The sequence below is a fragment of the Euwallacea similis genome, chromosome 5, assembly GCF_039881205.1.
Source record: "Euwallacea similis isolate ESF13 chromosome 5, ESF131.1, whole genome shotgun sequence".
Classification (NCBI taxonomy): Eukaryota; Metazoa; Arthropoda; class Insecta; order Coleoptera; family Curculionidae; genus Euwallacea; species Euwallacea similis.
In genome coordinates this window covers 3,891,377-3,915,402 of record NC_089613.1, presented here as the reverse complement: position 1 = coordinate 3,915,402, position 24,026 = coordinate 3,891,377, and the positions used below count along the sequence as shown (strand labels likewise).

Genomic DNA, 24,026 nt, shown 5'->3' with positions numbered 1-24,026 from the left:
AGGTCGCTGTACAGCCCCTTTGCGGTAGTTTCATTTGATCGATATTGTGCAATTACCGAATAACTGCGATTGTTTCATTTTAATTTGATTCTATAATGATTTTTTATTTGCCCTTAATATGTAACATTAAGACCATCACTATCTGCCTATGTAGAACGATCATTCATGGAAGTATTTTTGGGATTTTCCTGAATCTCTAAACAGTTGCTTATCTTTTTTTCTTCATTTTTTACATCGTGATTTATCTTGAGTTTGTGCTTTAACTATTCAATTTGAGATGAGATAATGAAAGCAAATACCTCACATAACTACGTATTTACTGGTAGTCCTATTCTAGTGATACTCTCAAAAGCTCAGGTGATAATATTAAATATAATATTCACTTTTATTAATTCATTAAAATTAAAATTTATTAATTTAGTAATTCACTTTTAAAATTCTTCTCTATTATTTGAACATTTTCAAGTAAAAGCTAGAAAACTACTTCAGTTCAGGTGCTTTATCTTCCAGGAAAGAAATTCGGTACTGGCCCTTCTCTGATGTGATGTGACGGCATTCTAAAAATCATTTTTATTTTTCAGACTCTTATAATAGACGAATACCAAGAAATCATTCTGCTACAACATATGATCATATGAAAAATAATCCTCTGACGACATTTTCTATTATTTGCAAATCCAAAACTTTTTTAGATTCACCTTCCTATTTTAATACTTTCTAATTTAATAATTTCCAATTATTAATCCCCTTTTTTCTCGGCAAATTATATTAGTTTGTACACAAGACATGGATTTCTTATTAAATATTTATGACGAGTCAACTCTAGAGAATTTTCCAACTCAACAGCTAGTTTCACCACAATCACCTGGAAGAACAAACGAAGAACATTCTCAAAAGGATCGCTTTCTTTCAATTGAAATGGAAAATAAGTAAGTCATTACACTTTCAGGTGCTTATCTAAGTGTAGTTATTTAATGCTACCTAATCTTGCAGTATTTCAGTGGTAAATTTGGAAAAGAAGGTTAACATTTGTGGAAAACGTAATACCAACAGGATTTTGCCTTCTGAAAACATCAATTCTAAGACGAGTTTCATTTTTTAGATTCCACAGATAGCCAAAATTTAAATTTTCAGAATGGAACTACCACTGAAAAATCGTATGATACATCAGGTGTGTTTCAACTGTGCTATATATATTTGTGGTGCACGTAATTTAGTTCAGGTGCTAATTGTTAGTACCTGTTTTACGTTATTAATAATTAGTTTATTTATAGGTGTATTATAATCTGGTTGTTGTCATAGGTAGGTCTGGCAAACCACCAATTATTATTATTTTTTAGAGTATTTTGTGAATAGTTACTTTTTGTCAAATTAGTTTATTTAAGTAGTTGTCAAGATTAAAATCAAAGAGTTCCTTACAACATTCGCGATCATCAACATCTTTTAACCACACAAGGACAATTGGTGACCCCGATTCCGAACTCAACGCATCAACCCTCTAGAACACAAGCTATCTCATCCAATCATGCCACGTTCTAGAACCATTCAGCCAGAAGCTAACATCATCGAACCCTCTGTAGACCAAGAAGCTCGAATCTTCATTAAAGCTCCACCATTTAGTAGAACAGATCCAGAATTGTGGTTTTCTCAATTGGAATCACAATTTTTTATCAATGGAGTGACTTCAGACGACTTGAAATTCCACACTACTATCGGAATTATGGACACAGAAAGTTTGATTTGTGTTAGAGATCTAATTATTAAACCTCCCATGAACAACAAGTTCCAAACCCTTCGTCAAAAGGTATTGGATGCCCTCGTAGAATCACAAGAAAAAAAGTATAAGAAACTTTTTTCGCAACTTCAACTTGGAGACAAAAAACCTTCCATACTTCTATCCGAAATGAACAGTTTGGGAGGCTCTTCACTTCAAGAAGAGATGTTGAAAACCCTTTGGATGCAGAGATTACCTCACAATATGCAGACCATTTTAACGGCATGTTCCTTGCCATTATCAGAAGTGGCGAATATAGCAGATAAAATTGCTGATATAGAGTTTTCCCAAGTTTCTCAAATCAAGTCAGAGGTATGCACAAGCAGTCCCAATGAAATCAACAAAAATACATCTTCAGAAGAATTCAAACACATCACTAAACGTTTGGATAAATTAGAGAGGCAAATCAGATCCCATTCGAAATTAAGATCTTCTAAATTTCGACGCAATTCACCCAGCAGAGATCGTCAAAATTCTTCATGGTGCTGGTACCATCAAAATTACCAAGAAAAAGCTCGCAAGTGTGTGTCTCCTTGTGATTACAAGAAGGAAAACTAACGATCGCGTCGTCCTGGGCAGCAGACGGCGCGGGTACAAAGGACTGCCAAGTGAAGATCTCCACGAACACCAACGAAGATAGACAAAAAAACATTAATATAATTAGTCACAGGTTAGTTATCAAAGACCCTTTAACTGGTATTCATTTCCTTATAGATACTGGTTCTGATGTTTCGTTGTTACCCAAATCTTTTCAAATACAACAAAATCAATCTCAATACACCTTATTTGCGGCCAACAACACATGTATTTCCACCTTCGGAACCAAGACTCTTACAGTTAGTTTAGGTCTCCGAAGAACGTTTACATGGAATTTTATTGTGGCACAAACAAATCATGCGATTATTGGAATTGATTTTCTCCACTATTTTAACATAATACTAGATTTGGGCAGTAAACGAATTATCGACAGCACAACTAATCTGACAAACAATGGTAAAATTTCTTGTCTTTCTACATCATCAGTTCATGCAATTCCTTCTTCATGCAAATATTTTGACATTTTGGTTCAATTTCCAGAAATTACAAAATTCTCATCTACTCCCTTATCACTAAAACATAGCACCTCTCACACTATTTTCACAGAAGGTTTTCCTATTTCTTCCAAACCTAGACGCCTTTCAGCAGAAAAGCTTAAATTGGCAAAACAAGAAATTCAACACCTCATTAACTTAGGTATTTGTCGTCCTTCAAATAGTCCTTGGGCCAGCCCTCTACATATGGTTCCCAAGAAAAACTCTTCCGATTGGCGACCGGTTGGAGACTATCGCAGACTCAATTCAATTACTGTGGTAGACAAATACCCAGTCCCCAATTTACATGACTTTTCTTATTTTCTCGAAGGAAAAACAATTTTTTCCACGATTGACCTCATCAGAGCTTATCATCAAATCCCAGTTGAAGAGGAATCCATTCCAAAAACAGCCATAATCACACCTTTTGGATTGTTCGAATTTACAAGGATGCAATTTGGATTGAAAAACGCAGCACAATCATTCCAACGCTTCATCAATGAAGTACTTGGAGATTTGGATTTTTGTTTTTCTTATATAGATGATATCCTAATTGCATCAACAAACGAAGCTCAGCACAAAGAGCATCTCAAAACAATTTTCGAACGTCTCCACCAATATGGGTTGACAATAAACCTAAACAAATGTGTTTTTGGCGAACATAAAGTTCAATTTCTCGGATACCAAGTTTCTGAAAAAGGTTCTTCTCCTCTTCCCGAAAAGGTATCCACCATTTCAAACTATCCTCTTCCTAAATCAATTTCAGATCTCAGACGTTTTCTAGGAATGCTCAATTTTTATCGTAAATGTTTACCTCACGCTGCACATCACCAAAGTGTTCTTCATGACTTACACAAAAATTGTAAGAAAAATGACGAAACACCAATCAAGTGGACTGACGAAACTGTGAATGCTTTCAATGAATGTAAACACGACTTAGCAAACGCTGCTACATTAAATCACCCCAGTTCATCAGCTCCACTTTCTTTAACAGTGGATGCATCAGATTTTGCTATGGGAGCAGTTGTAGAACAAATGGTAAATTCCTCATGGAAACCCTTAAGCTTCTTCTCCAAGAAATTTTCAAAAACTCAATGTAATTACAGTACTTACGATCGCGAATTACTTGCACTGTATTCAGCAATCAAATATTTTCGTCATTTTCTTGAAGGAAGACCTTTCACAATTTACACAGACCACAAACCACTCATTTATGCATTCATTCAAAAATCTGATAAAGCATCTCCTAGACAAATGAGACATTTAGATTTCATTTCACAATTCTCAACCAACATACTTCACATAAGTGGCAAAAACAACATTGTAGCAGATACTCTATCTAGAATTCAAACCATTTCTTTTCCGAATTCCATAGATTACGATGAAATAGCAAAAGCTCAAACAACAGACCCAGAATTTCAACACATTTTTAGAAATCCTCAACTTACATCACTTACCTTAAAACAATTTCAAGTTCCTAATACACAAAATTTGATTTACTGCGACGATAGTAACTCTAGAATTCGCCCATTCATACCGAAACATTTTCGACAAGCTATATTTAATAAATTTCATAATCTTTCTCATCCAGGTATTAAAGGTACAACAAAACTTATTTCATCCCGTTTTGTTTGGCCTTCAATGAATAAAAATATCCGAGAATGGACTCGTTGTTGTATTAACTGTCAAAAAGCCAAAATTCATAAACACACTGTTACCCCATTCAAACAAATTCAAATTCCGGATTCCAGATTCCATGATATTCACATTGATATAATAGGTCCTTTACCTCCCTCAAACGGTTTCACTTATTGTCTCACAATTATTGATAGATTTTCTTGTTGGGCAGAGGCTTATCCCATGACCAATATATCATCAGAAACCGTTGCCAATTGCTTTTATAGCAATTGGATTTGTCGTTTTGGCACCCCTATTAAAATTTTTACAGATCAAGGTCGTCAATTCGAAAGCTCTCTTTTCCAATCCTTAACCCAAATTTTAGGCTGTAAACGTGCCCGTTCTTCTCCTTACCATCCGAATACAAATGGCAAAGTAGAGAGATGGCATCGAACATTAAAAGCAGCTATCAAAGCTTATGCAACTGAACGCTGGACAGAAATCTTACCTACTATCTTACTCGGAATACGTTCTACCTTACGAGAAGAGATAGGAGTTTCTCCTGCTGAAATGTTGTACGGTACAACGTTAAGACTACCAGGTGAATTTTTTCAAGACAGCAATATCGTTGACCATCCTTCTTCTTTTATACAAACCCTCAAACAAAAAATGCAATCTCTTCAACCAGTTCCAACTACTCATCATTCTAACAGAAAAATTTTTATAACTCCTGAATTAAACACTTGTACACATGTTTTTCTTCGGAATGATACCATAAAGAGATCTCTTCAACCTCCGTATGAAGGTCCCTTTCTTGTTAAAAAACGTGAAGACAAATATTTTACAATTGTTGTCAGAGATAAGGAAGTGAATATTTCCATGGATAGGTTAAAACCTGCATTTTTAATCTCACAAGATCCAAAAATTAATAATCAATTCGATTCTCTTATCAACCAACCAATCATCCATCACCATACAAAGAAGAAAGATAAAACCGTACGTTTTGCTAATGTATAAATTATTAATCATAATTAAATTATATTTTTATATTGTAACGATTAATACCCTTAACATTATACCTCCGTTATTGGGGGGGGAGTATTGTGGTGCACGTAATTTAGTTCAGGTGCTAATTGTTAGTACCTGTTTTACGTTATTAATAATTAGTTTATTTATAGGTGTATTATAATCTGGTTGTTGTCATAGGTAGGTCTGGCAAACCACCAATTATTATTATTTTTTAGAGTATTTTGTGAATAGTTACTTTTTGTCAAATTAGTTTATTTAAGTAGTTGTCAAGATTAAAATCAAAGAGTTCCTTACAACATTCGCGATCATCAACATCTTTTAACCACACAAGGACATATTCCATTATACACATAAAAGTATTTTATTTTCAGACAGAAAAAGGAGTCATAGTGATGACTACACAGCACCAAGCAATTCAAAATGTCAGTCTCATACCTTACCTCATAAACAGTCCAAATTTTTTTACTCTGAATTTTATATACGAGACAGAAGAAATTCAAATCGTGAGGAACCGTTCATAAATGGATCGAACAAGGTAATCTATAATGAAAACAGAAGATAATATACAATGTGTCGAATCCCAACTGACTAATAGTACTAAATAGGGGAATGCAAATGCAGTAAATGGGCTGGTGAAAAAATTCCCCTCAACTTCTTCCGTAACTTCCCCCACAGCATTGAATAATTTAAACAGCAAACGTGAAAATGCTGAAGAAACAATTCCTTCAGGAGCAACCACTATTTCGGATAATTACCTTATGAGTCTCTTCTCTGGCGAGGAAAACAAGCTTAATTTGCCGCCCCCTGAATCGTCACGACCACAATACGCTGCAAAACAACATGGTTCTAAATTTGTCACTGACGAGAACAAACAATCTTGCTCAAAAACTTTCTCTGCTGGGGAATCCTCTGGAGGTAGCTGTAATGCAGTAGCAAGTGACCAGCAAAACTTCTCTTTACCTGGATCCTCAAAGACTTCATTCAGTCGAAAACCGAACGAAAGTAAAAATATCAATCCAGTTTTTCTAAATGCTTTTAAGGAACAAGTCAGTGCGATCCCCAATTCATTAACAAAGAAGAAAGGAAGTAAGAAATGTACTGATTCCAGTAATTTATCAGACCCTTCTGGAATAGACTACACAATGAAGGATTCGAAGACTAAGAAAAATAAAGAAATGCAGAGAAATAAGTTGAACCAGTTTGATAAGTTGATTGAAATGGTGTTGAACAACATTCATCTAAAGTAAGTCTCAAAATAACGAAATGTTATTATCTATCCTCAGTTTTACAGAAAGCTGCTTAATGAAGAGGAATTGAAAAAAATATCTGAATATAAAAGCATGAAGAGCGATAAGAAATTTTTGCTGTTGATGATTTACTCGCTATCAAATCATTGGTACAACTTATACACATTTTGCACTGAAGTCCAATTCTATGCAGATGAGAAAGAAATATCTGACATTTTTAAGGAATTGCACAAGGAACGTTTAGTGGAGTATATAAATTACCAAAATTTGGATTATGACTTGAAGGACCTACTGAAAACTCTCTCTAATGACCAGCTCAAAAACATAATGAATAAACTCCCTCTTGAAGAAAACCGAAAACGAAAATTAACAAAATCCGATCGTGTGGACATACTTAACGAGAAGTTTAATAGTAGAAATGAGTTAAAGCACCTAGCCATGCAGGCAATTAAGACGGTGTTGGGAACTGCTATTAGGCTTACCCAACCAATGTATGACCTTTTCAATTATCTTTACTTTTTGGCCACATTCACAAATCCGGAGTTTTCCGATATTAATCAATATTTTAAACATGTAATTGATGAGAATGGAGAATTTCCCACTGCCCCAATCGAGGACTGTATAGTTTTTAACACGAGAACAGAATTTACGGATTACGTTGCTGCCGTGCAATTACAACTGAAGTTAAATGGCGAAAAAAATAACATCGGTAAGTTTCAGTTTAATTTTTTTTTAAGTGGATAATTATTTTTCCACTATACCTAATATTCTTAAATATCATGTACTACATACGGAAAGGGGTAATTCTTTAGCTTATTTTATGACTGAAATTTCATATAAACATAGGTCTGCAAACACTTCATTAATTATCTATAGGGTGTTCAAATTTCAGATACAGTTTTATACAGAATTTAGAATACAGTTTATGCTGTAGGATTTACATCATTAAGATGTCAAATGGTTTTGATAATCTACAGGATGATATTGTTTCAGGGATCACGGTCCCTTTTTCCCTTGAACTTTTTTGTCGTGCACCGCTGGTAGATTCTATGAAACAAAATTAATTACCTTTTCACTTTGTTTAGAAACTTTTTGACCTTTTGCAGTTTTTTCGTATTTTCTGTAATTCGCCAGATGAAACTGAAATTTATTATGGGTAAGCAATTATAGTAGTTGATCCTTAATTTTTAAGAATTTTCAGAGTTTATTTGGAACTACCTGTTAAAAATTAAAGCTAAGATAACCCTAAATAATAACCTAAATAAGAATAATAACAACGTTAACAAGAAAACTACGTTACAGTAACTGTTGAAAGTGACCTCTTCCAACCCTTACACGTACGGCTGCTCTTCTTCTCACTGATGCCTCACTCTTTCAAGTACCCCAGGAGTGTTTCTTAAGGTTTCATATGCATCTAATATTCGATTGTAACTCATCAACAGTATTCATGTTTTATTTTTTTAATTTGAACATCCTGTAGATTAGTACGAAGGCATATGCGTACCTTTGTTTATGTGAACTTTTAATCAAACTAAAGAATTACTTCTTTCCGTATATACGTGATATTTAGGAACACCTTGTATATCGTATAGAAATCAGCATGATCGCGAATAAAGCATACCAAGAGCTCTCACCACATCGACCACGAATTGCTTACGAAAATTTTCCGCACATTCAACAATTTACTTCCACTCAGGTTTATTGCTCAATATTGTCAAAATGCTGCAAATTAGGTTTTGAAAGCAGTAACTATGAAAACGATAATTTGTTGAAGTGGCTTGAATTCCTTCTCAACACCTTTAAAGAAACCAGAAAGATGGGGACATGGTTGCGCCAGTTTATTGAAATTCTAAAAAGAAAAAAGGACATGACAAATGCAAGTTTAAGTTAACACTATCCAGGCATCGAATATCTATAAGCTGTTTCCGGCATTTTAGGCAACAGTGATATTAATAAGAGAACTCTTTAAAAGGAAGGATTTTTTTAAGGAAACGGACTTCCATCTACTGGGTGAATTGGGTCGGTGTCTGGGCAACCACGCAAGACAGAATGGGAATATTTTCGATCATGACAGGTATAGAGAGATAATGAACTATATTCCATAGCCAAGTTCAATGCACATTTTCTATTTTCGTATTAATGCTTAAAATATATTTCAGCATTATAAAATTAATTCCGAGACGTATCGACTTATCACTGTTCCAGCGAATTTTTATTGATATGACTGAAAATGAGAGTAAATCCCAAATTAAAAATGAGATTGTAAGCCATTATTCTGGGTAAGTATTGTTGAGAAGAGCGTGAGAGCTCTAAAAAGGGTGGGAGACCCAATTTATAACTAAGTTAACAAACTGCTCGAAAAGTTTAGAGAATATTATTATTTCTCACTTATCATTTTAACCGAATTCTCTAGGGAAGGTTATTCAAAATATCAGGAAGGAGGACCTGTACTGAAAGCGCTTCTAGTCATTTATTTCTGGGACATTATTTACAATCCAGAAACAGTCATTCCTTACACCTTCATTAGCAAGCTTCAATTTGCTCCCCTTGATATGTACACTTTTGATGGTATCAAAAAGTGCTCACGGTTCTACGGGGAGAGAAAGAAATTTATAGATCAGCGAATTAGAGAAATTGGTGAGTTTAAACAAAAGCGATGGACGTTTTATTTTATAAGTACATTATGCAGAAAGAAGCTGGTCTGAACAATATCTGATAAAATTTGGTAAGACCAATTATCAAGACCATTCGCATGAATTTAGCGCTGCAGGAATAATCATGAATATTATCAACGATGTTGGCACAATCGAACTACTGGTTTCCATCATTGGTAGACAGATTCTGGCCAAGATTTTTGAAAGGTGCGTTTCTCCCCAATTCTCATCACATCTTAATAATTTGATTCACAGATTAATAAAAGATTTCGATCAGTATCAGAAAGGAATGCCAGACTTCTTGTTTTGGGATATCAACAAGAGAACTTACAAATTTGTTGTTAGCTCAACAAAGGAATCCCTTAATATGTTGCCTATCGCTCAAAACTTATGGCTTGAATACCTGTACAAGAACCAAGCTAGTGCTGAAGTTTGTTTTGTTCGTACAGGAGGCACTAAAAAGAAGATGAAAAAACAATCTTCAGCTGCAACCGAAAACGACAGTACATAGGAATTTTTCTAAAGCTGTTTCAAACGGAAGTGGGGGAGGATAGTAGAAATGGAGGTTGTAAAGTGATTAATCATGAAAATTACCTAAACATAATTATAGTCGTTTTTAGTTTATATTCCTACTTTGGGAAGAACTTCCAGCCTTCAGGAACGCACCCTAAGTTTTTGGGCACTTAAAGTTGTTAATATTCTAATTTAGCTAAACCAAGGTGAAAATTTGGCTAAAGAAATATGTTTGATAAATATTAAAAACTCTAAAACTTTAAAGCATTTCCTATAAATATGCACATATATATATATTTTATTTTTCTAGCATTTTTTGCAATTTTTAAATAAGTTAGAATAGAGCTTAATATCCAGACGCAACGAAGAGGGAATTATATGCCGCCACCTTTTTTTAAAATGTATCTGCAATATAATTGTAGAATTTAATATGGTTCTGCTCTTTCACGTAATTTGTAAACATGTAAAAATAATTTAAATTAAGTTTTCAACCCCAGCTTGTGATGGAAGATAACTTAGAAGGGGGTACTTTTGGATATGAAGGTTATACTATAAGGTATAAATAACTACCCTTATTTTAGCTGTAGTATCACGTCCTAAAGTTTTCCGCATGCATTAAGGAACACCCGGTATAGTCATTATTATATTATTTCATTACTATGTAAAATATATTCTTATAGCAATTGAAGTCAGAGTTTTTTAATGGTATATTAAAGCCCAGTGTATTCGAATTATATTTGGTTAATCAAAGCCATAAAAAATGTTTCAGTCAATTTGTTATCATGTTATAAATTAATAGCTTATAGAGGCCATAACATAAGCTGAAAATTGTACTCTAAGTGACGCAACAGTCCTGTCACGTGACTTTATTTCCCATATTACTGAGAATTGATCGATTAGTTTTCTTGCTCTCAGTGAATCGAATCAAACAAAGAAAGAGATATAAATTTGTTTCAGAAAAAGTAATTTCCTTCAGGAACCTTTAATTTGTTTACTTTTTGTCAGCCTTTTGTCTGCTTCCTAGAATTTGCATGAATTGTTAAATTATATATAAATTTTAAGTGGTGAATCACCATTCTGTTGATAATTCTACATACATGGAATTTGCTCGATAAATCCATTCATTCTTCCTGCACAAAGCAAGGTGAAACAGTCCTATATTATGGCAGATCCAAGACTAAAAACTTTGAAAATTAAAACAAGTGTAGTGAAGAGGTTAGCCAAAGAAAAAACCGTGTATGAAAAGGAAGCTGAACAGCAAAAAAATAGGTAAAATAACGTCTAATTCTCTATGTATTCCTCTTTTTATTAACTTACATTTACTATACACTATCACACTGCAATTCCCAAAAAAGTAGTATTCAATATTAAAGGTTGAGTATCCTTGGGCTCTAGCTACAAAAATAGTTTCAATTTCAGTCTTAAGAAGGTAACCTTAAAATGTTTCACATTTCATCATATTGTCATACATATATAATTTATTGTAGTGTCCAAAGGGGTAGATTGCTGGGGTATTATAAGATAATTATGTCAGTAATTAATTTACGATACCTATTTTGACTTCATTATCTCTTTTTGTTTCGATGTAGGATTGAAAAATGTAAAACTGAAGGTCGTGATGAGTATTACATTAGAAAACAAGAAGAAGTACTGCAAGAGTGTTTGATGATGGTGCCTGATTGTCAGAGAAGACTGTTCAAAGCTTATGAGGAATTGAAAGGTTGTTAATAAACTATTGCTGCCAAGAATATAAATAACAAATTCTTTAGGCATCTTAGAATCTGAGCAAGATTTAAAAGTAACTGAAGAATATTTAGCTGCTGAAAAAGTGCTAGAGGAGACAAAGTTGCAGTTACCAGCCACTGGGGACCTGCAGAAGTGTTAATAATCCCACTTGATTTATATTTGTTTAATATCTACATTTTTCAATAAGTATTTAAAAAAGACAGTGATTAACCTAATTTGAGAGACTAATTGGCATTTAAAAATATTACATTTTTTAGTTTTTTTAATATTAATTATTATTGGTCCTTTTAATATTAGTTGTTAACAATTAATTAGTTGTGTAGTTTTAAAGTAGAGGTGCAGTAATATTTGTCATGAATTTTTTCGCTCATCACCAGCCAGTACCTACAACCAGCCGGCATGCCTCTGAAGTCGCTACACAGATTTTTAGGCAGAATGTGGACAAAACTCATGTTTTAGGTAGGTTTATTAAGCCCAGTTTTGTAGGTTTAATTTCTTTAAAATTACTTCAAATGAAGGTTTTTGTTACGAATCAATAAATGGTATATTCAAAAACCATTTATCACTTTAAATGCTACTCATGACATGTTATGAAAGAGAGTTTTTGCTTTATTCATTTCAGTGCTAACATACCAGTATTCCTGCTGTAAGTGGTTGCTTGTTGAATTGTTATGTTTTATAAAGTTTTTTAGGTATATTCAGGGTTACTATAAATTTCCATTTAAAAATATTCAACAATCTTTTGCATTATCAATTGTAATATCAGTTTCATAGTTGACCCTTGTTAAATTAAATACTACTCATAATATGCTGTAGTGATTAAGTTTTGTTTTTATCACAAATAATATCTTCATTATATTCAGATAATATATACAACAAATCCAACGATGAGTTATGGATTGAAACATGGCTTCAGCAAAACAATATTTACCGTCCTCTGCCCAATCTCAAGAAAATCAATGTCCCTCTCAATGCCATGACCATACACGAAGCTAAAACTCAGTTAAACAAGTGCGTCTCTTTGATGGGAAGCCTAAATAAGGTCTGCATAATTTAATGTATATAATGGCACATTATTAGGCAATAATTACTTTTGCAGATTCAACAAGACTTACAGCGAAACGTGGCTACAATGTCCTCCACAGAATGGAAGCAAAAAACCGTTGATATTGGAATGATAAAAGACGAATTTACCAGAATAATGTGTAAGTTTGACAACGCCGAGGTGCTAAAGCATTTAAAAGTCTGCATAAAAAACCGTAAAAAGAAGCGCTTAAATGATCGAAAGAGACGCGATAGGAAGATTCTTGAAAAACAGGAAGATGTGGAGAAAAGGAAGAAGTTGCATAAGGAAATCGATCACTGGTTAAACAGCAAAAAGGAAGAGGTGGAAAAAGTAAAGATGGAAGAAGCCATGCAAAAAGATGCAGACTCGGTTTTATCCGAGGTCACTAAGAAAAAGTATGATGCAAGGAAGCAGCTTTCCCTTATAAGCGCTCTTATAAAGCTCCGATTAGTCAGAGAAAACGTGGCCAGTCACCGCGGTGAAAAAACGTCTTCAGAAGATAAAAGAGCCTTTAATATTACTACTGAAAAGCTAGTTAAAATGTGGGAAAACAGCCTTCAGGTTTACCTGAAAGAGGAGCAAGGGCTTAAATTAATGTTAGGTAAGAATTTTGGTTAATTTTGCAAGCATTTCAGCTTACTCTTTTTAACTTAGAAAAAACCCAAACTGAGGATTCGAAGCAGGCTAGATTGAATAAAGAGCGTCGATTGGTAGAGGAGTGGAAGACGGTTCTTTTTGGACAGGTCCACGCAGTTCCAACGAACAATTCAACGTACTGGGCTTTGACTGCAGCGGAACGTGAATTGGAGACATTCATAGCGATACGGAAGAGTTGGGATACTTTTTTGGTGTCTCCTAATAACGAAAATGGGTCTAAAATTCCCATTGGATGGATTTTGCCGGATGTTAATAGCAACGAAGCTTGGACTCTGTATTTGGATAATAGTAATGCTTTGTTAGGATAAGTTCTTTTTATAATAATATATAATAATAAATTTAAAGTTTTTCACTGTAATAAGAGTTTATGTTCTCGTGATAATTTATAAACCTTAAAAAGGCAATGCCAAACTTCAGCACTTACAGAGGTAAGGCTTAAGTGTATGATAATTCTCCTCTATTGATATTTATTGAAACTTAATGTTAAAAAGGGGAGCAATATTCCCTGGTATGAAAATCCTCTAAAATACCATCCGCCTATAGTACAGACTTGCGTTTTGCGACTCAGTTGGAAATCGAAGGTTTTATCAGCCATCCAGTCCATTATTCCCTAAGTCCAGTTTTACAACTCTACCAACGACTACGCAGACCGTTTTCCAGAAAATCGATTTTCCATGTTCAACCTACATTCGGTTCTATCCAGTTTACGCAGTGACATATTCCCTTTCTGTGATTGTATACTAAATCCAGCTTTGAATGTGCAACAAGAATCTACTATTAGTTTTTGATAATCTAATCAGATACACAAAACAGTAAAATATGTTACTGAGTATTCCTACAAAGCTTACATAAAGCAATAAAACGATGTCGTATTTTAAACCGGCAAAATAAACCTATGGGAAATCGTAATATAAACAGCTAAAAATCTGAAAACAAAGTGGTAAATCATGCCAGAGACGTACAACGACCAAAACCAATTAATTTTGTCCTTGCTGTGTATCACCGCTTTGATTGTGTCTGCAGTGTATTATGCCAAAAGTGGCACTTCCAATGGGTATTTGGATGATCCAGATGTCAATACCACCTACCAAATTAAAGAGGATGCAAGCAAAAATGATTCAAACATTTTATCTACAGTAAGTAGTTAATGCTAATTTGAGAAAATTTCCTAGGTAAAATGACTTTATAGCCTAAACTAGGACTTAAGCCACAACCTTCATGCCCTCCTCTAGATAAATCATTAGAGTTGGCAGTGATTTGTGCGGAATATCTCTCTGCCAGACTGAGCTGCACGCCTGAAGATATTTTGAATCCCATAAAGCACAAAATTCCGAAATATTACTATAGAAAAAAAGCAGCAAAGAATAATTCCAACGACACTCAAAGTAAGTACATTCATCATTGTGTCAGGAAAGGCCATAAATCATAGAGGTGTACAAAATTGGACTGAGCCATTTTCAAAATTTAACACCCTGTGTTTCGCTAAGGACCCATTTCCGAACTTAAATATGTCCTTAGACTTTTTTTTTTAACAATAACGCTTTATAAAGCAGCAACGCTGTTTTTTAAAGCTAGGGTCAACCAATGGCTCAAACCACATTGATGGTTTTAAAAAGTAGCATTTGGGTTTTTTTGGTCCACTTTGAGATTTTGGGTAATGATTATTTGCCCCTATAGATACAATCGTCAATTACGTCATCGCTATCGTGCTCTTGACCTCCCTGGGCGCAGCCCTCTTAGAGTTCTACCGAGCTAAGATGTGCCCCTCTTCAGGGAACGAGAAGAAGGGTAACAAAAACCCCACGAATCGAAAATGTTCCCTAGCAGATCTCACGGTGCTGAAGCACCATAGAAGAGAGTTGATGAGGCGCGAGAGCATTCTGGAGCAGCCCTTTGAGGGGGAGTCAGGCGAGCAGTACCATCAGGGTAGGCGGAACTCTACCCGCCCACAACTGCGACTCGACTAAGGTAGTTAGGGACGCGGTTGGTGGGTGCTTCTGATGATGTTCTCTGTACGTGTGTTGTGAATGCTTCTACTCCTCTTAAAAAACTAAAATTTCCTTTTTATGTTCTCCTTTTATAACTTTTCACTTTTAAATTGTTTTGGCGATGCAGGTGTGAAACCTTCACCACTTCGTCGTAGATGTTCGTTTCCAGCATCGCTTCCATCTTCAAGTGACTCGGCTTTAGTTGGAGGATATGGAGGACGTAGGAATTCTAGAAAGCTTTCGACTGCTGGAGATTTTGGCAGGAGACTGTCGGTAGTTAGTGAGGGGGATAGGAAGTTGTCAATGGTCGGCGACGACGCGGTTTGGAGGAGGGGAAGTGTTATTGGAGAGGATTCCTCTCCAGAGAGGAGGCATCATACCAGGCTCGTGCACAGGCATTGAATTGCTAAAATAATGTTTTTTTGTTAATTCGAGGTGGAGTTTTTGCCAACATTTTAAAAGTACAAATATATTATGTTTATACGTACCTACTTTAAGATAACAGTGCTTTAAGTATTGATTATGAGTCGAAAATACGTTTATCTCTCATGCTAAAATATGCATAGATTAAATGTTTATTTTTCTAAATATATATTTTTGGAAATATTTGAGAATTATAGCTGTTTTGAAACCGTCTAAATGGACAATTTTGATGTTTGTGCACATAAGCTTTTAAGAATGAATACTTGTACTTGTATTTGTACTGGAATAAGTACTAATAAGATTATTGAAAATAACGTTATACCTATTTAATTTAAACGACTTTCGAGTATTCTCAAAATCCTTTCCTTCTAGGGAAATTGATACCTCCTGTAACTTCCCTCCTCTGAAACTAGTAAATTTGAATAATGGTTTTGTATGGTAGTTTTTTATTATTTAACGAGTTTCTTATTAGAATAATGAATAATACCATTTCCCAGATTTGGAAAGCAAAATAAAATTGCTTTAGATATCATTGTTCGTAATGTTTTTGCATTAAAATCATGTTAGACGTATCTACTTGATAATATGTACTACACAGGCACTGACAAATTGTGTGTAAGAACGAATAACATATGCTTATACGTTGTTGTGTTATACTTTGTAAAATAATATCCCACTAATAAACTATTCTAAAGTGGTTATTACATATTTGTTTAAAACTTTCATATGCGTTGTGTGCTAAAAATGCATTTAAATGTTGCTGGTTTTCATTAATCTCTTGAGTACCTATTGATGAGCTTTAAGCAATTAAAACGTAAATTTACATTGTTCCATTCAGTAAAAATATATCTTGAATTTTTCATGGTTTTTGGAATCGTTTTAAATAACGAAGAAATTGCATACGAAGTCAGATTCAAACATTTAACGAATTTAAATTTTGCTAAATAATAAAATTTATTAATACGTACGAGATTTGAAACGTTGCAATGTCTTAAAATTGATCCTTATTGAGATTCATTGTGGTTTCTCATGATTTTTGAAAAATAATACTTGAAAATGTTTAACTTACATTTACTTATAGAACACTCCTCGTAACTTTAAGAGAGATGTAAAGGTGAATCGTGGTCGCCAGAGGGAACTAGTGTCACACAGTGGAAGGAAATGGCTATTTTACGGGACAAAACTGTTTAATCAACTTATTTTTGAACTATTGTGGATGTATAAGGTGATTTATAATAAAATATAGTTGTTTCAAGCCTCGTCATCTCTTTATTGTATGAATATATTTTGTAAAAATAGTAACAAATATTTTTCTCAGTTAAAAACAACTATTTCATGTTACATTAATATAATTATCATTAAATGTATAAGTAGGTATATTACATTCGTTTCCTTATTGATTGCAACTCGGCATACACAAGTCCAACAATGTTTCTCCAATAAATTACTAAATTAACTTTGTTGTAGATATTATTCTAAAAGATTCGTGAAATAGTTACTATACCTACTATATTATTACAGTTTGAGCAACGATTTTATAAGGAGTTATCTTAATAAGTACTTAACCAAATACAAAAACACTTAATATTAAATTTAATCTTTTTACGTACTAAATATACATATTTACAATATTATTAACAAACTTTGTCGTTCCTCCCTCAAGAAAGCCGTCATTCAAACAATATAAAGACGTAGAACGAAGACACTTACCCTTCAAATGACGAATTTCGCAACAAATTTAACAAAAAACAAATTTAAGTTAAGTCATGACGCACCCCCTGAATCTGAAGTATTCCCTCCGCCATTTGTGGTGGTTTCAGAATTACCTGAATTGCTGTTATGACAATGCGAACAATGTAAGCAAACATTGCAACTACCCAGTTTCTTGCCCAAAATTGATCGGAGTTTTAGGGCAGGGCCCAGCTTCATGCCCATGGTGTGAGTGAGGTGTTCCTCGGTGAGGAGGGGTAAGCCACTACCGTCTATTCGTTGGTCTCGGAAGTTCTAGAATAAATATAAAAACGGGTGTACATACACTGTGAGATTCAGAAAGGAGAGTAAAAAATTGATTACTTCCCATTTCCTCTTGCATTCTTCTGTTAATTTTAATATTAAAGGCAAGGTGAGAAGGTATAATGATTAATCTTCAAGTCAAAAATTCTTGCCTACGTGCTCCGGTAACTTCATTATTTTGTAATAGCGTTGGAGGGGGTTTGATGAATTTTGATAAAGTACATGAAATGTAACAGGTCTCATGTATATGTATCTATATTAGAAATCTACAAGTGGAAAACAGACCAATTTTGAATTATCTTGATGCAATGGTGAATGAGAAATATACTGCCAGTCTATAACATTTTATATTTAGATTTGCCTTAGTGTAATAATTACTTGAAAAATATGGGGTAGTTTTTTTGAATTTCACAATGATGTATTGATGTATTCTTCTCTGTGCTAATTCAATATTTAAAACATGAAAAAATAAAGTCAATTTTCATATCAAAACTATTGTCAGTTATTTCAATATTCCGGCACCTTCATCATTTCAAAACAGCGTTAGAGGGGTGGATTTTAAAAAGCTGAATTACCAATTTGGTACGATGAATTTTGATGATTTATGTACGATGTAACAGGTGTCATGAATATGTATCCACATTGGAAATATGTTGCATGTTATTATTAAGTGAAAAGAACCAACATTGAATTAATTGGATGTAATGATGAAGGAGAAATATCCTAAAAATCTGTAACTATAACGTGAGTATATTTCATCTAATGGCATGTATTTAAGAAGTAGATAGTTCTCATATGCCCAATAACGCAAATTTGAGAGATTTACCTTTTGCACGGATAAAAATTCCTTTAGAACTGGTCTAAAAAAAATGGGGCCAATGTAATGCAATTTAAAGCAAGCACCGCTTAAAACAAAGATAATGTAAATGCATGTAAATGGAGCGCAGCGAACCCGTGTCTGGCGTGTGCGGAGGATAAGTCAGGGCACGATGCGTGGAGACGAGGCACGCGAACCAATTCGCATTGTGTTAAGGCTTCCGGTTTTGTTAATGGGGATCTCAAGCCTTAGATTAGCGAGGAATACCCGTACATGTCGTTCTCATGTACATACCCAAGGCAAATAGATTTGTCTGTAGAACGACAGAGAGGCAGAGGTTTCTATATAATGTGGGCTTTCCAAGGCACGGTAGTGATTTTATCAATTTCCTAGTTCAAAAACGAAGCGGCCTTATTATTATTCTCTTTCTCGAGGAAACTATCTGCGATCGAACGCGTTTCGCAGATAAGCCGGGAGCCCCGGAGCTCCATAATTATCTTATACGGTCAGTTGGTGCCACTGACAACCGGCAGTCTCATATTTTTCACCCGTTATGACATTTTCAATCCGAACCAGCATTCGATAGAGTCGGTTCCATAGGAATTTTATTGAATATCTGTTTTAAGGTGAACCTCATTGACCCCACTATATGGTCTATATAGGAATTGATAATCCTAATATGATTGGATTCTCAAGAAAACCTGTTCTTGTTGAGATTTTCCTGTAATGCTGAAAATTGAAAATATTTTTATTATCCCCCTGACAAAAAGTATGGACTTTGCCAAATTTTTCTAGGTGAAAGCAATATTTAGTCGGTGAAGAGAGGAAAGTTGTCCCGAGTGATCGGAAAAACTGTTTTCCAACCATGTTATTTTTGTTTTTCCGATCCCTCTGTCTATGGAATAATGCTGCAGAACTTTCTAAAATGTTATCATCTTTGGAAACATGTTTCTGCCATTATTTTGCGAAATCAAATATAAATTATAAAAAACAAATAAAGTATCACCTAAAGTCGGTCATAAAAAATATTGTATTTCACGCGGCCGAAATGGTGTTTTTTTAGGTCAGGGTAAACTTCAAAATATTGAAACAGCAGAATCTGAGTTTACGTTGAAATTAATTAATTTCATTTTCAATTTGAAGAGAACCCGTAGAAATTGGATTTTTCCACTTAATTTGAACAAAAAAAAAATTTTTAACTCCGTAGTGAGACCACAAAATTTTATTTCTTGACCTCAATTTACGATATTTTGGGTGTTTTTGCCCCGAATAGAAACTCAGAATTTGATTTTGTCCTCAGGATATGGATTAAGACTTTTTCGCACGTGAGTATGAAAAAATTATACGAAAAATATGAGTCCAAACTTTCGCAAAATCTTCAAATATGCCCTGATTATCTAAAACAAATTTCATACAATTTTCTAAAACAAGTTTTCGATTTTTACGTTTCTTGCTGTTATTAGAAAATTACAAAAATATTTTCTTCTTTTCAAGACATTTGATACAATTTTCCGAAAGAAATTACACATGAGTTTGGAGGGTTTAATATCTTCAAGATTTTACTTGAAAATTTGGTATTTACAAAAAGTTTTTAGATATCAGGGTCGCTCAAAATTCGCGATTCGCGAGAGTTTCCGGACATCAAGCTTAACAAGCTTAAAAACGAATCACACGCCAGAACATTCTATTTTTGCAGATTTTTACCCAAAGTATCTAAGTTATTAGCAAAACTGCAAATTTGGCAACGCGGCTGGTAACAAAACAGTAGGCAATCCAAAACACGTCGTAGTAACGTTAAATGTGCAATGTTGCCGCTTGGTTCCTGGATTTTTCCGCAAGATGCCTCGGCGTTCCGAGTAGGGGTATTTCCAATGAATTTGTGCCACCTACAATGTCCCTTCTCTGCTCAGTAAAAAAATACACGTGCAGTCGTTCCTAATATTTTGGAACAGTTCTTTGCTTCTAGATTAAATTCCCACGGAATGGAGTATAGAAATGATACTGGGCGAGTCCCCAGACCCGGTCGGCAGCATTGAGGCCTGTGGCTGCAAAACACCGGGCATGGGCAAAGGTTGAACCGGACGCGGTCGAATGCTTCTTTTACTATTGAGCAGGGACTAAAGGTTGATCGCTTTATTACTGATATTTAGGTAAAGCCGAGCCGATACGATAACTAGTTTGCATAAGACTTTTTCCTTCACAATGAGACTAGAGAGAGAATTTAGAGAGATCTCGGAACAAGATAATGTAGATTTTTATGATCGGGTCGCAGCATGACAAGAGCCAGGCAAAGAAGTGAATCGGTTTGTTAACCGGTTAACCGGAGTATAAATGTCAACCCGGACAAAAAAGTGCGTCTTCGTTAGCATCTGCTGATAGCTTTACGAGCATGGGAAAGTGAAACAGTTTTTTCGATGGACTTTTATCGTCCTGCTCGGTCATATTTCAAGATTAATTGATTTCGTACATAGTCGTCCGGTGGGTCCCTGACCAGACGCGGTAGAGCCATAGCGAGGCGGCCAATTTGCTACAACTTTAGTACCCGAGGAGCGGGATTGCTAAATACCGAAAAAATCCTCGCAGTTTCCACAATCTGGAGGCGATCAGACCCACATACCGCCTCTATAATTTCTGCCGATTTTTTCCGAAATAAATCTTCCACCTTGCCGAATACCAATTTTGCAAATTGCGCTGCCCAAAAGGCACATTCCGAGCGTGGGCAGCCGCAATGGGCCGGACCAGCACGCGATGGTCGAGGAGGGGAAGCGTGGGGTATAATTGGAGCCCCCGGGGCACGTGCCAGCTACCTGGGTCTTAGCCCTTGACCTCTAACCTTCACCACTCTCTTTCATTTTATGCAAAACAGATCTACATTAAGCAACCAGGAATTCGGCTTTAGTTTCTAAGAGGAATTTTAAAATTCAAATTTTGTTGCTCCAAACCGGGCATTTTTCTGACAGGCAGACGGATACGGATGATGATGGATCCGCCGATAAACACGTCGAGTAAGTGGCCGGGTACCATATAATAGGTATAATAACGCTATCATAAACCTAAATGGGTGCAATTTACATCCAAATGGCGATTTTATCATAATTGGATAGTGCTGGTTATGTGGGGTTTGAAACCAGATTTTAATCGTTATTCACATGGATGCGGTGGTTTTATTGATTTCTCATAGAGGGTGAGAAACCAAACAACTTGCAATTCTACTTTACATCTACAAATTTTGCGAAAGTAAAGTACTATTTTGAAAACGAATTATAAGCACCATTTATTCTAACTATTTCTGGAGGAGAATCCTCTACTTGTGGAGCAATGGATCCCTCTACGTAAACTGGATGAACCACAGAAGAACCAGACTCAGTGTAACTTTGTGATTTATGTTTTTTTTTAACTGAACTCTCATTTTTTATCAACTTGTGTAATACAAGAAATTAGGTAAGAACACTCACAAAGCGAATATTTTTCTTATTCTCTATTCTATCTTATTTAGATTAAAAAAAAATTAATATAGGATTTCAGCAAAAATATGATCTGAGTGAGCGCATTTCAATTTCATAAGACCCGAGCCTCTCTCGAGCGAATCTACCCAATTAGCAACGGCCCTCATTGGGCGCTTACGTAAAGAAAAACATGTTTACTCGGAGAAGCTATTTAAGTGCTTACATAACAAATAATCGATTATTAGAGATGAAAATTGAAGCAAAAAGATTGAAAGGCGCAACTTTGATTTTACTTTCACTGCCAGTTTACGTTTGGTTTTATTGCTGGTTTACACCTGTTTCCATTAACTGTAAATGTGTAAAATTTGTTAAATTTGAGGAGATACATTAGACTTATAAATGCGATTTTAATGGATAAAAAAACAAATCCAGTTTAGTCCCAGTTATGGTTTAGGGTTGCTCTAGATTTATAACCTGAACTACGTAAAACGACCAAGAAGAGATGGAAAATGCCAGTGGGATGCAATCTAGGAGCGAAATCGCGTAGACATTTCTGATGTTTAATCATTTTCAGTCTTAGTTTCGATTTAATCCTTCACCTATCTCGTGGTTTATTTTATCTGCGCCTTAACTCTGTTAAATATAAATTATTTATCTATATAATCTTGTCGGGATAACAATTGAGGGGGGGGGGGGGGCGGAATTGGGGGGACTAAGGAAGAAACTTGTGTCAATTTTTTTTGTATCTGGTGGACAGATTGGATGAATAAATGTACCTCAACAAACCCAACTTGATATTTATAGTACAGTTAATACGCTAATTTTTCCGCTGGAAAATAATGGAAAATAAACTGTAATCTGGTATACATGTTCTAATGCATAACACGACATGCCATGCAATAGTATCGATGTTTTAGTATTCTATTTAGAGAAACAGATTAAAGAGGGAACGGTTTGCCTCCATCGATTATTGCATGTTACTTCTTCGCAGAATGATTCATCTTCGATTCATGTTTGGACACTTTTTAAGCCGTCTAGGGCGTGGCACCAACTTCTTTAATCCCGAAAAAGTATGATGGACACGAACCCGCATATCATCGGTAACAACCCCGTCGACTTTACCGCATTCATAATCGACAAAGCGTATACAGTTTTTCGTTATTTATAATTCAAGGTGCGGTACCCAAAGGGGGGCCGGCACATGTCGTACACCAGCTGGGCGCGGCTTTCCGGCGGGTGACCTCTGCGCCCCTCTCGACCCCCCCTTCAGGGTCAAACATGAACCGTGAACCAGAGCAAGTGCGAGCTGGAATTCCGGATCGAACGTGGGTTTGATTGGATTTATTTAGTATCTTGTCTTGCCTACTCGTAGTACCACTCTCGTGACGTGAGGTACCATCGCAACATGTAAATATCGAAATGAAAAAAAGAGAGGGCAATTTTTTCTCTTCCTTGATGCCCCTTTTTGCCTGCGACAAGGTGTTTGGCTTAGTGCGTATGTATATGGGAAGTTATAATGGTCTGCCCACAGGGGAAATACCAAGGCAACCTACAATGGTTTGTTTACAGAATTATTTTTTTAAGCTCATTACAATTGTTTGCTATGCAAATCGACTTTTAGGGAGGAAAAGTAGATTGCGGTATTAGAGATCTATTGTGTTCCACGACCTAGAAGAACTATAATATAAATAAGTCGGTTTTTTCAGTTTTGATCTCGTTTTTGGCAAACGAGACACTAATTCGTGACGAGGCAATCGAGGATTTGACGTCATCAGGACCTCTGACGTTTTACAAGCGTCGATCGCGGAGGCGCATGACGCATCTCCGGCCACAAAATTACGTCATAGGGACACTAATACATGGCGTCCTGAAAATGGGATCGATGGCAGCGATTGTTTGCTACGTTTAGTTCTTCTAGGTCGTCGATGTTCCATCAAATTGAAGCTAAATCCTAAAACGCTTAAAT

The 24,026-nt window shown here is 35.2% G+C and overlaps 5 protein-coding genes across 12 annotated transcripts in view; 4 read left to right on the top strand and 1 right to left on the bottom strand.

Moving 5' to 3' along the window:
* The first annotated feature begins 170 nt into the window (after positions 1–170).
* On the top strand, positions 171–10,551 carry LOC136408911 (fanconi-associated nuclease 1-like). 3 transcript variants are annotated; one of them, XM_066390132.1, is made up of 14 exons: positions 171–522; positions 582–929; positions 994–1,040; positions 1,103–1,171; positions 5,862–6,025; positions 6,096–6,733; positions 6,782–7,446; positions 8,330–8,613; positions 8,675–8,811; positions 8,897–9,016; positions 9,151–9,374; positions 9,427–9,598; positions 9,647–9,956; positions 10,002–10,551. In XM_066390132.1, exons 2-13 carry the CDS (start codon positions 787–789, stop codon positions 9,900–9,902), a joined length of 2,919 nt encoding a protein of 972 aa, XP_066246229.1. In that variant the 5' UTR covers positions 171–522; positions 582–786; the 3' UTR covers positions 9,903–9,956; positions 10,002–10,551. The 3 variants fall into 3 exon arrangements, with proteins under 3 accessions (XP_066246229.1, XP_066246228.1, XP_066246230.1); XM_066390131.1 differs by having other exon boundaries at positions 173–522; positions 10,012–10,551; XM_066390133.1 differs by lacking the exon at positions 171–522 and having other exon boundaries at positions 842–929; positions 994–1,171; positions 5,848–6,733; positions 10,012–10,551.
* Positions 10,552–10,897: 346 nt separating this feature from the next.
* Tbca (Tubulin binding cofactor A) lies at positions 10,898–11,812 on the top strand. The gene is made up of 3 exons (XM_066389971.1): positions 10,898–11,173; positions 11,494–11,624; positions 11,674–11,812. Exons 1-3 carry the CDS (start codon positions 11,067–11,069, stop codon positions 11,787–11,789), a joined length of 354 nt encoding a protein of 117 aa, XP_066246068.1. The 5' UTR covers positions 10,898–11,066; the 3' UTR covers positions 11,790–11,812.
* A 150-nt stretch (positions 11,813–11,962) lies between these two features.
* Positions 11,963–13,734, top strand: LOC136408796 (programmed cell death protein 7). The gene is made up of 4 exons (XM_066389961.1): positions 11,963–12,109; positions 12,514–12,692; positions 12,750–13,317; positions 13,371–13,734. The coding sequence occupies exons 1-4, from the start codon at positions 12,004–12,006 to the stop codon at positions 13,679–13,681; spliced, it is 1,164 nt and encodes a 387-aa protein (XP_066246058.1). The 5' UTR covers positions 11,963–12,003; the 3' UTR covers positions 13,682–13,734.
* A 271-nt stretch (positions 13,735–14,005) lies between these two features.
* On the top strand, positions 14,006–16,970 carry LOC136408801 (uncharacterized). Of its 2 annotated transcripts, none has more exons than XM_066389968.1 (4): positions 14,006–14,509; positions 14,563–14,758; positions 15,051–15,299; positions 15,531–16,970. In XM_066389968.1, exons 1-4 carry the CDS (start codon positions 14,321–14,323, stop codon positions 15,761–15,763), a joined length of 867 nt encoding a protein of 288 aa, XP_066246065.1. In that variant the 5' UTR covers positions 14,006–14,320; the 3' UTR covers positions 15,764–16,970. The 2 variants fall into 2 exon arrangements, with proteins under 2 accessions (XP_066246065.1, XP_066246064.1); XM_066389967.1 differs by having other exon boundaries at positions 15,489–16,968.
* Positions 16,971–17,030: 60 nt separating this feature from the next.
* The window catches only part of Samuel (SAM-motif ubiquitously expressed punctatedly localized protein), a 65,173-nt gene continuing 58,177 nt past the window's right edge, over positions 17,031–24,026 (bottom strand). For all 5 annotated transcript variants that reach the window (XM_066389956.1, XM_066389959.1, XM_066389957.1 and 2 more), the window contains one exon: positions 17,031–17,788. In XM_066389956.1, coding sequence (XP_066246053.1) covers positions 17,549–17,788 — 240 coding nt within the window. In that variant the 3' untranslated portion in view covers positions 17,031–17,548. The remainder of the gene's footprint in view (positions 17,789–24,026) is intronic.

Excerpts from the sequence above, each read along its gene's own strand:
- Tbca (XM_066389971.1), top strand. The coding sequence starts at position 11,067 with ATGGCAGATCCAAGACTAAAAACTTTGAAAATTAAAACAAGTGTAGTG. Across the intron at positions 11,174-11,493 it reads GCTGAACAGCAAAAAAATAG|GATTGAAAAATGTAAAACTG; the intron begins GTAAAATAACGT and ends GTTTCGATGTAG. Across the intron at positions 11,625-11,673 it reads AGCTTATGAGGAATTGAAAG|GCATCTTAGAATCTGAGCAA; the intron begins GTTGTTAATAAA and ends CAAATTCTTTAG.
- LOC136408911 (XM_066390132.1), top strand. The coding sequence starts at position 787 with ATGGATTTCTTATTAAATATTTATGACGAGTCAACTCTAGAGAATTTT. Across the intron at positions 7,447-8,329 it reads TGGCGAAAAAAATAACATCG|AAATCAGCATGATCGCGAAT; the intron begins GTAAGTTTCAGT and ends TATATCGTATAG. Across the intron at positions 9,375-9,426 it reads TCAGCGAATTAGAGAAATTG|AAAGAAGCTGGTCTGAACAA; the intron begins GTGAGTTTAAAC and ends TACATTATGCAG.
- LOC136408796 (XM_066389961.1), top strand. The coding sequence starts at position 12,004 with ATGAATTTTTTCGCTCATCACCAGCCAGTACCTACAACCAGCCGGCAT. Across the intron at positions 12,110-12,513 it reads GGACAAAACTCATGTTTTAG|ATAATATATACAACAAATCC; the intron begins GTAGGTTTATTA and ends CATTATATTCAG. Across the intron at positions 13,318-13,370 it reads AGGGCTTAAATTAATGTTAG|AAAAAACCCAAACTGAGGAT; the intron begins GTAAGAATTTTG and ends TTTTTAACTTAG.
- LOC136408801 (XM_066389967.1), top strand. The coding sequence starts at position 14,321 with ATGCCAGAGACGTACAACGACCAAAACCAATTAATTTTGTCCTTGCTG. Across the intron at positions 14,510-14,562 it reads ATTCAAACATTTTATCTACA|CCTAAACTAGGACTTAAGCC; the intron begins GTAAGTAGTTAA and ends ATGACTTTATAG. Across the intron at positions 14,759-15,050 it reads TAATTCCAACGACACTCAAA|ATACAATCGTCAATTACGTC; the intron begins GTAAGTACATTC and ends TTGCCCCTATAG.